General features: G+C 38.0%; 2 protein-coding genes across 2 annotated transcripts in view; one reads left to right on the top strand and one right to left on the bottom strand.

Annotated features, from left to right (window-relative positions):
- LOC124159020 (differentially expressed in FDCP 6 homolog) overlaps positions 1 to 4,131 on the top strand; it is a 31,243-nt gene extending 27,112 nt beyond the window's left edge. The window contains exon 11 of the mRNA XM_046534506.1: positions 3,870 to 4,131. Coding sequence (XP_046390462.1) covers positions 3,870 to 4,058 — 189 coding nt within the window. The 3' untranslated portion in view covers positions 4,059 to 4,131. The remainder of the gene's footprint in view (positions 1 to 3,869) is intronic.
- A 192-nt stretch (positions 4,132 to 4,323) lies between these two features.
- LOC124159712 (dynein regulatory complex protein 10-like) lies at positions 4,324 to 8,290 on the bottom strand. The gene is made up of 3 exons (XM_046535623.1): positions 7,387 to 8,290; positions 7,152 to 7,301; positions 4,324 to 4,552 (listed from the first exon to the last, which is right to left on the bottom strand). Exons 1-3 carry the CDS (start codon positions 8,136 to 8,138, stop codon positions 4,324 to 4,326), a joined length of 1,131 nt encoding a protein of 376 aa, XP_046391579.1. The 5' UTR covers positions 8,139 to 8,290.
- Positions 8,291 to 12,643: the final 4,353 nt, after the last annotated feature.

Below are 12,643 nucleotides of genomic sequence, written 5' to 3'. Positions count from 1 at the left end.
ACATATTTAAATTAAAGATGGTAGCACTTTACCATGATATTTTAATGCAAACTTACGAGGCGTTTTGGTTCACAAAGCCATCATCTGGTCTGGTCAGATGATCAGTACCAGATGATGGCTCTGTGAGCTGAAACGCATCATACGAATTAAAATATTGTGAAAAGTGCTACCATCTTTTATTTAAACAGGAGACCAATTATTGGAAAACCATTGTGTATTGTTGTGAGAAAAGTTTTAGGTAGGCAGATGAAGCGATTCTGTTGACTGGACTGTGTAAGTGCTAAATGAGAATGCTTATCTCGGGACCCAATCCTGCGGGGTTTAGAATTTACGCTCGGAATCCGGGAGCAGGTACCCGGACCCCTAGTCTTTTATAACCCCCCTTAGTGGTAAGGGACAGCGGTCATACAATTGTTTATCCAGTCAGGTTTCGAAATAAATATTTGTTCATTTTTCAAGAAAAATAAAGTAAGAATTGGATTATTTATCTTTTGAGCAGCGTTTACAATTTTTAAACGAAATTCTACGCTAAATGTTAACTTATATCTCAAGTTATGTATAAACATCAACATGGAAATTGTTGCTGCATTAAATGCGTTAACATTGGCCTTCAAACTTCGTTTAAAATTTGACAATGCTCAGAAAAAAATGAGGAATACAATTCAAAGTCTGCAATTTACGTGCAAGCAACAATTATCAATTTGCTAAATACATATAAGCAATACATAAGTTTACCGCAAACCTATGCCGCAGGTATGGTCGTAAACCCGGAAAGGAGGGAGCACAACTACTCTCGGAGTTCGAGATAATGCGAAGTCAAAGCGTAGAGGGGTCGAAATAGGTTCAGCGAGATCCTTCTTAATGAATACCCTCCAATATGCTCCGTACCACGAGAAAGAAGAGTCTCTTGGGGCTCAGTACAGCAGTCATGCTAAGACGAAAACTCAGCCGTCTCGAAAGGGTTAAGCTCTTTATTAGTTTTTCAAATTATTTGCTTGAAAAAGTATTATTTTCTGAAAGATGTTTGCGATTTTTGCTTCAAGGGGGGGGCAGCTGCCACCTCCTGCCCCTCGCTGGGTACGTGCATGTATGAGAAGTTGAATTCCATCTCTCATTTTCAATTTTTTGTGGTTTTCCACAAATTTTTGTTACATGTGTATGAAATATGTTATGTTTAGATGCATGCTTTTTATATTAAATAATCATTTTATTTTGATTTTTACACACAATCACTTGTTCCCATTACAGTATGACACTTCTAATACAGTAGACTCTTGTTAATACAAACAACATTATTACGAAGTTCTCGTTATTATGAAGCAAATCATTGGTTCCAATGAAAAGGGCTATCTAAGCTACAGGAAAAGAAACGTTATTACGAAATTTTCGTTTTTACGAAATTACGAACCTCAGTCCTGGTCCCGGCGGTTACAAAGTGAACATTATTATGAAGTTCCACGCATAATCAATGGCATTTAGGTGGATATTAACTACGTTAAGTTTTAATAATCCCGTCACGTTTAAGTTTGCTAGTGTACTGTGGCTAAGAGCATCAATTATGGTTCTTTCTTCACCATACACACCACGTCATATAATAAGCTTCATTCCTGGGGAATCATAGTGACCGACTCATTACAGCTTGTAAATTTGATGTACAGTTACTCCTGTTCCTACGCACATTCGATTTATGAACATTCAGAGATACCAGCATTCAAAAATTTCAAATTTCGAATTTGGTGCCTTTTGATTTGGCCGTTGCTACGCGGTGCGGCGTAGAGGAACTCGCACTCTGGGCATAATCTGAACAAAGTATCATTGAATCCAGTGTGAAATTAGGAACTGTTCAGCATTTCGCCCATTCTTCCTTGCCGCGGAGAGCCATTTTTTTTTGCTCCGGCTGTGTTGCACACCCAGCTAGATCAGTTCGTCACAGTCGTGAGTTAGTGCACAATTGTTATGCAGTGTTGCATTCTGCAAGATAACCGTACTCCTCGATGCCTTGCATACAGTCCGGCTGACGAGAGTTTTCCGATGACAGCACGATAGGAGGGGCGGATAACCCTGCACCAGCACGGTTTACAGCCAATCGCTGTCCCCCAAACGCACCTCACATTATCGCCTAGTCATGCAACTTTGTCAAATGCGTAAAGAGCACCGAAATAAGCCTGATCCACCAAAACAAGCCCTTTCTTCAAATCACCAAAACAAGTGATTCTTCCTTTGGGTCCTTCATGCTCGTCGTCCCTTCCTGCTCCTTTCTTCACGGAGCCCTTTGTAGGCATTTCCCTTTCTTTCCTGGCAACGCTACGCCAACCTAGACCATTCTGCCTGTCATCAGACAACTCCCAACGGCCAGACCGTAGGTTTATCAACTTAGAAACAAGGTCTTGGAACGCATTTAGTTCGTATATCGGACTTACTGTATTCGGGAAGATATCAACCTTCGATTATGTCATGCCACATTCTTCTGTGGAGAAACTGAAATTAATTTTCCTGTTTATATATAATAATTCCGCATAATTTAATCGTGTTTATCACATGCGGTATTTTTCGACGATTCCTAACAGAAACCTTCATACTAACTTCGTTATTACGAACCTCCTGTTTTTCGGTCCTGTGAACTTCGTAATAACGAGAGTCTACTGTATGTTTTTATGGAATATAGACAAATATTTGTACATAGACACAGAAATGAGTCTCACACCAAACCACCACTTCGAACTCATTAAATCGAAGCAAAAATCTAATTTAAAGTCACATTTTGTTATTTATTAAGTTAATACTGTCCTGTTTAAAGGTAATAAATTTCACTGTCATGAAAAGTAAGTAAAACGGTTGTAAAAAGTAAATATGGTATAAGATGTTAGGCCTTAGTGCTTAGAAGTGTTAGGCCTAGGTGCTGTTTTTGGTGTTAAAAAAATAAATAAATAAATGTGTGCTTAAAGGTTAAAATAAACTTGGGTGTTAAAAGCCCTCTCAAAAAGTCAAATTCAATTGAGTAGCCTGAATGCCTGTAGTCCCATTATAAGCAGAATCTTATGAGGCAGAGGGCAAGGTTGCCACTCAGAAATGAATATTTCCATGGCTAGGGGTGAACAAAAGACAATTATGAAGGAAGATATTTTGGTGCATCCTACCACAAGATAAGGTGTTTCCAGGTACATATTTTGTATGACTCTTTTCAGAGTCAAAAAATTATATTGCAAGGCAGTGCAAGAGCGTGAGTTGAAAAGGGTGCAGTGGTTGAGTGACAAATGCAGTCTACAATGATCTCTCGAACCAGCTTGATTTAGTGTATATAAGAGGTGGAAACTTCAAGTTTTCAAATTTCTATATTCCTGAATTTATTTGTGATGATGATAATAATAATGTATAATAGTATTGTATGAGGGTGATTTATTTAAGCATTATTTTTAGAATTTGAAATTTTTAGGTTTCTTGATAAGGCATATGTTTATTTTTCCTGTAAAAGGTCATTTAAAAAGAAAAATTTTAAGTGTTGCTACAAAAAAGCAGTTCACTCTCTACACTGTGCGGTTTTTGAACAAGCTTTGTTTTTTGCTTTAAAGTGAATGTGTGAAAGTACATAGCATACTTCAGAAGATCAAAAAGTAGAAAATTTATGGTATTTTGCTAGATGTTTCTATTTGAAGTATAATTCTGAAATAGTAATTTGTATTACAACAACTTGGGATACATAAAAGTGTGTATCTGTTTGACATGACATCAAAGTGATGTCATCATAAAATGATTTCCCAAATCTGAGTCATTTAGTTCATTTCATTTTCTTTTTGCCTTTGGCTTTTTCTTTTTACTCCCTCCTTTCCTTTTCCTCTTCTTTTTTCCCTTCTTTTTCTTCTTGCTCCTAGCTCGTTCAAGCCGTCTTTGTTTCATTGCCCGCCAATGAGTCTGGATTATCCGCGCAGCAACACGGCGACGCAGGTCTTCAACCTTTCTCTCCAACTCGAGCTGATCCTCATGAGCTTTTTCTGCCATCAGAACTACATATTCTTTGTCTTGTTCGTCATATTTTTCCTGGAAGTAAATCAGTTCTTTGATTTTCAGCTTTTATGTAATTTTACTCCACTTACATATGTATTGTCCAATACATTACTGGTTCTTTGAAATTCATTTGCTTCTTTCTCATGTATGGAAAAGAAAATAGATAATTATATAGTCTTAGTCCATCAAATTACTGTGTAACAGTTGCATCATATGGTAACTAATGAGTACCTTAGCATTAATTCTAGATTTCCTAATAGGGAGATGTTGGTTTATCAGTTTGTAATCTGATCTTACCTCCTTGCTGAATTCTTCCATTTGTTAGGAAAGGGAAAGTAAAAGCATGTTTTTGGCATAAAATAGCCACCAACTATAATACCAAGGAAAAATGTGTAATATATGTAGATAGTGAGTCAGAACCTGCAATGATTCCATTTCTTTTTGTTCTTCCTGGTATCCTTCTAGTATTTCATCATATTCAGATTGTTTTTCTCCCATATCATTATCATAAGTGTTTAAACAGACTTCAAATTGGTTTTCAGTCTTATACCTACAATTAACATAATTATGAAGGAATGAATTTTCTGCTGGAATAATGAGAATGTTTCCATTATGCACCTAAATGAGGAGCCATTACAATTTTTTTAAATCAATTTCATGTTGGTTATCTCATAATGATTAAGTATTTTGCTATGGTAGTAAATACATAAATTTGCCCTTGCTATAGAAATAAATCATAAGGATAGCAGGTAAGTGTTTTTCCCTTTCTTAGGTGATTGAATGTAGTGAATACAGCAAATGGTTTTTATCTTGATTAATATCTTGTTTTATAATTGATACAAAAATAATATTTCCAACCAAACTTAGTATGCATGCATTTATTTAGTAAAACTTTTCCTTTCATTCAATGCACATTCTGAATTACTCAGTTTCCAACTGATACCAATTTTTCCCAAACAAGATATAAAGTTTTAGTGTAATACAGTTTCCGACAAAATATTATTGCAAATTTAGAAATGAATGATATCTACTGGTAGTCGTTAATTTTTGGGGAAATCCTTTATCAGCGTTGGGGAGGTTTGGCACCCCTGAGGAGATAAGTATCCATACCAGTGAAGAGTGGTAGATAAAAATATTGTTGTAATTGTGTCCATTTCATTCTATACGTTTTAAGTTAGCTAGTAATGCTAATGTATAATAAGTACTCATTTTACTGTAAGCTAAAGATTTCTATCATGTTTCTAAATCACTAATTACAATTGACTCTGGTAATATTTGGTTTAATTTCCTCGAAAGGGGGGTTCCCCCTTATCACCGCTTTTGGCCAAGCTGTTAACTGCTGACATGGATAACTTGGAGAAAAAATCGTTCAATTGTGACTCAGTGTGTCCAACTAATTCATATTGCTGGTTTCGATACATTGATGATATGTTTGCGATATGGACTGGCACGGATAGGCAATTAGATAATTTTCTTAAAATTCTGAACTCTCTGCACAAAAATTCAAAATTTACTTATGAGAAAGAGGGAGAGGGAAAACTGAAATTCCTGGACGTAGCAGTGTCAAGAAGAAACAAGAAATTTGAATTTGAAATTTTCCATAAAGCCTCCGCTATGGACCACGTCATCCCCTCAGACTCCCGCCACCGCGTTTATCAACAGCTATCCACATTTCATTTTCTAATTAACAGACTGGTTTGCCTTTTGGGGAAATTTATTAAGGAAGCTTTTAACAAAGAATAATAGACAATAAAATTAATAGCCACCTCAAACGGTTACAATAAAAATTTAATTGGCTGAATGCTCCTAAAGAAGGGTTCATCCAGAGCCCAACAATTACTTTTCATGTCAGGAAAAATGGAAAAGGAGAAAATTTTATGTTGTAAATTTCCAAATTATGGCATGATTTCAGAGAAAGTAGGCAACCTCTTCCCAAGAGACAAGTATAGGTGTACATTCTATAACAGTGACAACCTCTAATAATTCCTGGGGAATACGAAAGACTAAGAAACCTTTGGAAAGGAGTGGAATTTACAAATTAAAGTCCAACGACTGCGGTGCTGCATATGTTGGACAGACAGGGCACAAGTTTGTGAGAAGAGTAGCAGAGCATAAGAGGTGCTACCTTAATACCATTCTGGCACAGTCCCATTTTGCGAAGCATATCGGGAAGAGAACCATAAAAGCGACTTCGCACCGGAGGTACTACATTAAGAGAAGAAAGGGAGGAAGGTGGACAAAATGGAGGACCTGGAAATAAGGGGGTACATACACGGCTAACAGTCAATTACTAAATGACATCCTTTTGGAAAGGTTTTCCCTACTCCTGCAAGTGCCTCTTAACATCATGGATGGACAAAAACCCAGAACCCTACCACCCCACTCCACAACTACTGATAAACTACCTCTTCCTTTATCCCAACTCACGGGAAAACCCTTCCTAGTCAATCAACCTCTCCCTGTAACCCCTCCCTCCGTCTCACCAGCGCCGTCCTCTAATGGTTGGTTTTTTCCCAATTCACAATGTAACCTCCATTTGGGGTTTTCAACGCAACCCTTCCCCCTAACACCCACTCCTTCCACTCTCTCCCCTATCCCCTTCAAGGGGTATATATGCTTGCTTAACATTGAAAATTATTGTACTTGAAAATGACCTCTATGGATCGAAACATGTGGTACCAAGAAAATAAATCAGTGGAAGTCAACGAAGTCATCTTTTCATTTGCGAATATCAACTTCCACATAGTTGAGCCCTATACCAGGGAACGTTTCATTTCCTGACAAACGTACAGTGAATAGAAACTTCTCCAGAAGTTGGCCATCAAAACATGGGCTTGGATGGCCTAATCCACTGGTAAACACTAAAGGAGTTACTCCTCATTAATCAGGGAGTGGCCAAATTTTACCCAAAAGGCTTTTTCTGCCAAAAGGAGCTACTTGAAATCAGTGTCAATGTTTAAGAGGTTGTAGGATAAGGGCAATTTTACTCACAAGTTTCTCATTACATTAGTCTGCCAAAATAGTCATCATGTCAACAGTTAGGATAAGTATGAATAATGGTATTACTGCTCAAGTGTTCTCATTGTCAGTGTATTTGCATGTGGAAAATATTTTTAAATTTCAGGAGGGCAGAAAGTCATGGTAATTACCTTTTAACCCTTAGCTCTTTTTCTGTTTTTAAGTGTCCAGTTAATGTATTCTGAAATTTTTCATCCAATGAATTTATTTCTTTGTTAATGACAGCTTGTCGCTCTTCACTACTCTTACTTTCAACCACCATGTTCTTTTCAGAGTCAGCACTGAAAAAGGCATTGTGTCACTTTTTAACAGAGAAGAATTGTTGATTGATCAACTACATTTGTTCATTTACATATTTAACTTTACCATATTTTCTCAATCTCTTCTTGGTAGTCATTCTCAAATTTTTTCATCCGATTTTTCATTTCATTAATTATTTTATCCTTTCCTTCTTGCTCATCCTGGATTCTTGTGTTCCATTTGTTCAAGATTGGTTTGAGTGCTTTTATTTTTGCTAAAGCCTCATCATTTTTGTGCCAAAGATGATTGTAGTGAAGAAGTTCCCTTTTCTCATCATCAGGAGTTCGATCATCTTCAAGCCTTGTGAGAGAATTTTGTCTAACAGCACGCATATTTTCTATCAATACCAACCCCGGGCTCTCTTTGTCGCAGCTTAGATATTCAGCTTTTGCAACGTTCACCAAATCAGGTCGTTTCCTCATCATGTCGATTGCCTTTTTAACGTTAATGTCCACCGTCATTTTTCTGGCAAACGTTTTGAGCTCATCCTTCGATTTATGAGCGTTTTTTCCTTCCATGGGAATCTGTGGTAAGCTCTCCAAACTCTCGGATGACGGTGTCCTTTTAATTTCTTCTGCGTAGTTTTCATTTTTCGAAGCATCATCCGTATCGAGGTTTTCGCTGTCCTCAGGAATTTCCTTTGACAAGATTTCAAGCTCATCTTCACTAAGGTGATTCGCAAACCTATCGAGATTTTTTATGAAGAGGGGAAGACACAACGCGAGTTCTATCTTTTCAATAGTCTCGTCCAAAATTTTCAGTATCCTACTGCGACCAATGTCAGCTTCATCGTCAGTATTACTTTCGGACGGACCCATTGATAATTATGCTGCAGTCACTATAAAATATTTTTTCGTGCTTTTTGTGCCGTCTACGGCTGCGTGAGAATATGGTGGCATCTCATGTGAATTGATTGCATGGAGTCACCCGCAGCACAGGAGCGCACGAAACCGCACGGGGAAAAAATGATCAAAAAGACCAAAATTTGTTTCTTGGTATCCAAGGTTACGTTTGTTAAGTTGAAAAAATCTTTACGTGCGTTACCATTCGTCTAAGTTCGTCCCGTCTTATAACGTTTGGTTTAATTCAGTGAAATCAAGTTATCCATGGTTGAAATTAGCCACTTCGGTAATGACTCGATGACACAGAATAGCAGATAGTGAATAGATATTAAGAACCTCATTCAGCAAACGTTTTTGATTACACCTCAGCAGTGGCGCAGCGAGGGGGAGGGGTTTGGTGGTTAAAAACCCCCTCCCAGAGCTCAGAGAAATTTTTAAGTTTAATCCATTTTACTTAATTGGATTGATATTACTAATAGAATAGTGTAAGGATTGATAAAATGTCCCTCAGAAAGCCGCAAAACTTACCATTTTGAACCTTTTATCTTAAAATTCCGCAATTTATTAAGCTCGTACTTACCTCTTATCCTGGTGGGTAGTCCATACCCCCACACACCCCGGTATTAGTTGCACCTAAACCCCCCCAACCTTAATTCCTAGCTGCGCCCCTGCACCTCAGTGCTCCTGGGGTGGAATGGGGCTTACCCCAGCTAACCCTATTGACTCCTCTCGCTCATCCGTGTTACAACCGTTTTTCGGTCGAATGCAGCCTGTTAGCCTGGGAAATACGGGCTCCCACTTGAAGTAGTGGGTAGATGTATCTTTAATCTTAGTCACCGTAATTCTGATCAGAAATCAGTAAAATTGGAATGGCCGTGATTCTAAGAGCTCGGTTAACTTTGAAGAAATATTTCACAAATCTATTAGAGAACTGCGAAGCAAAACTATGATGTTTCAAATTTTTTCATATTGATTTTTTATGACAGGAATAGGGTGGTTTCCTATTATTTTTTATTGCCTAAATCGAAAGATTATTACTCCTGGAGTACATATTTCACGCTTTTAGAATTTTAAATGACGATATTTATTTTTCGCGATAAAACGAAAAGAGAAAATTTTCAAGCGCGCGAAAACGCGACGCGTAAGTATGAATGCCGGGAAATCTCTCCGCATGGCGTATTTCTGGTTCCCGCTGCCGTCATGTGAGGTGACCTTGAGGCGAGGCTTAGCGCTGATACGACGCAGGCTACTAGCGGGTAGCTGAGTACCCTGCTGGCTGGTAGCGCTTGGCTTAAATAAGGATTATTAATACCTTATCAAACGAGGAAAACTTTCCGACCTTAGCCAGTTTTAATAAGTGATTATTAAGACATGTTTCCCTGAGCTCTGCGCCTCGTGCATGCATTGGTAACCTCAGACGACGTATAACTCCTATCTTCTCCTATAGAAACTAGGTCCCTGTGACGTCACGTGGAGCGGCATCGCATGGGCGCCAATCTGGCCCTTTTCAAATGAGGATAAAAATGGACCATTGCCATTCGTCGAAACCGGTATTTCTAAAACGAAATAATTTGTATATTATGAATACACTTATGGTGGGTAACGAATCGCAATCAATACCTTTCGTTTTCTTTGATGAAGGAAACTACCCTATTCAAACGGATATGTGAGCGGTCTTTGGTACGAAATGTTAAAAGAACTCATATTCGCCTAATACGATTATTTCAAACTTCAAGGGCCATTAGAAATACTCGAATGAAAAAAAACCTGTGCCCGAGCATGTAATCAAGCCTGGTCTTTGGGATAGATAGATAGTACTCTTCTCTCAAAAATTGCTAGATTTCCCTGGAGTAATATTGCAGGGGGATACATCTATAACAAGTTTATAATAGAAAAGCATCTGTTTCTATTTGGTTACAAGATTTTCATAAGTGCTCTTTATGATGAAACACTTTGTTTGGATCTCTTTAAAATCTGTTAGGTTTTCAATTTTTATAATCAGGTCATTCTAAAATTATTCTTAAGTTGACCGGGGTGGGATGGTTGCGAAGAAGTCTATAGTGCCTCGTCATGATCAGTGATCGATGAAAAATCATGGAAGTATGCAACCCATTTTAACGGAAATGTAGTGCGTTTTGCATACGGTTCCAGGAATATGATGAATATTCTCAATGACTCTACCGTAGGGATTATGTGGCGGAATCACATGGTGGTAGGGACAAGCAAAAATTGTCTGACCCTTAATCACTTAAGTATGATCACGATTTTTGACATCGACCATGCATGTTATTAGTCTTCACGAGTTCATTGAAAGAAACGATTGCTACTTAGGGGCAAAGGAGCAAAAATGAAAAGATAAGTTCCATGTCCCGAAGAGAAGATATTACTACGTTACTGCAACTTTAAATGTAGCCAGTTTGGAAACTAAGGGGTTGCATAATTGTTAAGGGTTTAAGTCGTTTTTAAGAGTAATTACTAGTTTTCCTCTGAAAATTCACTCACCAATTCGCTCTTAATGAATTCTGTTATCGCGGAACATACATTTACCAAGAGCGAGACTATTTTTTAGAATAGAAACAAATCGTGAAGTGAGTGTGTAAAGATACCTCGAATAACCTTAGTGGATAGCTAATCGTGAATCTCAATTAGATCAATACCCAAAAAAGAAATAAATCGGACGTTCAACTCAAAATTTAAAATTTTGAGAATTTTGACGGAGGCAAAAATATAATTAAAACTTACAGTTGATCCGCGTCGAAAGGACTAAGGGGATGTTAGTGTTTGTGCAGTTGAATTTTTAAGGAGGATTTTAAAACAATGGCAGTGTAGGTGAGGACGGAAGGATATTTTGAGGCCAAGGAGTCAATCAAGGGATTATTTGGAGATGGGAGCGTTGAGATACAGAGACTCGGGGACTTTGAATTGGACCATACGTCATGGGCGAGAAAGAGCATGCAATGGCAGTGGTGGATACATATGGGGGGCGCGCGGCCTCCCTTTGTGGGGCCACCCGCATTGCCTAACATTGCAGAACCACAATTGTAAGTTGTTTAAATCATAAGATAGCATTATATTTTTATAAATTTACAATCAGCTTCAATGAAACTTTCTTAAACTTTGCATGCGACTTATTTTTCATTCTGATTGAAGTAAAAGTAGCTCAAGAAATATTTTGCGCCCCCCTTGAGTTTTTTCTGTATCCACTGCTGCTGTAATGGAGAGAAAGAATTTAGTTGGCCTCTTAAGGTAAAGTTCCACTCAAAATTTTCGGTAGGAACATAAAATCTGATCGGGCACGGCGCACATTGGGCTGGAATCGAAAAAACTGGACAAAACCTCAAAAATAGTATTTTTTTCATAAGAAAGTTGAAACTGCACAGATTTGCCAATGCATGTTTTGACGCATAACGTTTTTAATGGGCTACTTTTTGAAACAAAATACTTGGCCTCGAAGTTGAAAACATTTCTCAAAGTTGCCTTTGAATTTTTTTTCGAAATTCAGCGTATAATGACACTAATGGTACACATATTGTAGCAATTCCATAGTAAAAAAAATATCGTACTTCTATTCATAAAGATTTGTCAATGTTCATTCTCATCAAATTTAACGACTTAATTATACAAAATAGTGGACCCTGTTTGTCCTCGAATTTTTGTGGTTATGAAGAGTCAAAAAAAATATCGTGGAGTTACCTCGAGATATTTGAAGCACATATACAGCAAAGCCTGTGGAGTGTGATCTGAAGAGATGATCTGCGACTTATTGCGACGCCGAATTTACAATCGATTGTTCGAACATGCGGCACAGTCCGGAGTTACATCCATAGCGCTTTGTGATGCACTATGCCTTGCCACGGTATTCCATGCGCCTGTGCAAAGTTTCAAAAATTGTGTCAAGTTTCAACTTCCATTGTAAAAAAAAATTTTTTGAGTTTTTTTCCAGTTTTTTCTTTTTCGATTTCAGCCCACTGTGCGGCGCAAGGCAGGGAGGAAAGGATGACGCCACAAGGGTATAGCATATAGTTATAGCATATGGGTATAGCTTCTAACTGTCGGTATTCGATGGTGGGCTTTGGTTAAGAATGTGTACAAGGTGCGGATAAGAAAATGTAACGCAGTGAGTCAGGCAGTGGACTAAATTGTTGAGACAATAGAATGGGGAACCTAAAATATCATTATGAGAGCCTTAGGTGTTCTAGAGGTCAATGAATCGGTGCAGCATGCCAACGCTCAGCCATCGTCTTTCGCAGAGTCATCGTGATGTGTTGGTAGAAATTTTGTTAATCGTCGAAAATTACACTTTGGCCGCATAGAGAAGTTGCAGGAGGGATAATTTAGTTTAAAATGGTACATGAATGGTGTTTGGTTTTTAATGAAAAAGTTATCAGTGCAGATTGGGAAGGGTTGATTTACAGCAACCACGGTAGACTGATAGCTCTTGCAAGTAGATTACCTATCAGAAGGGAAGTTGATGGGTGATT

Source organism: Ischnura elegans, chromosome 5, assembly GCF_921293095.1.
Source record: "Ischnura elegans chromosome 5, ioIscEleg1.1, whole genome shotgun sequence".
Lineage (NCBI taxonomy): Eukaryota > Metazoa > Arthropoda > Insecta > Odonata > Coenagrionidae > Ischnura > Ischnura elegans.
This window is presented reverse-complemented; position numbering and strand designations above follow the sequence as displayed.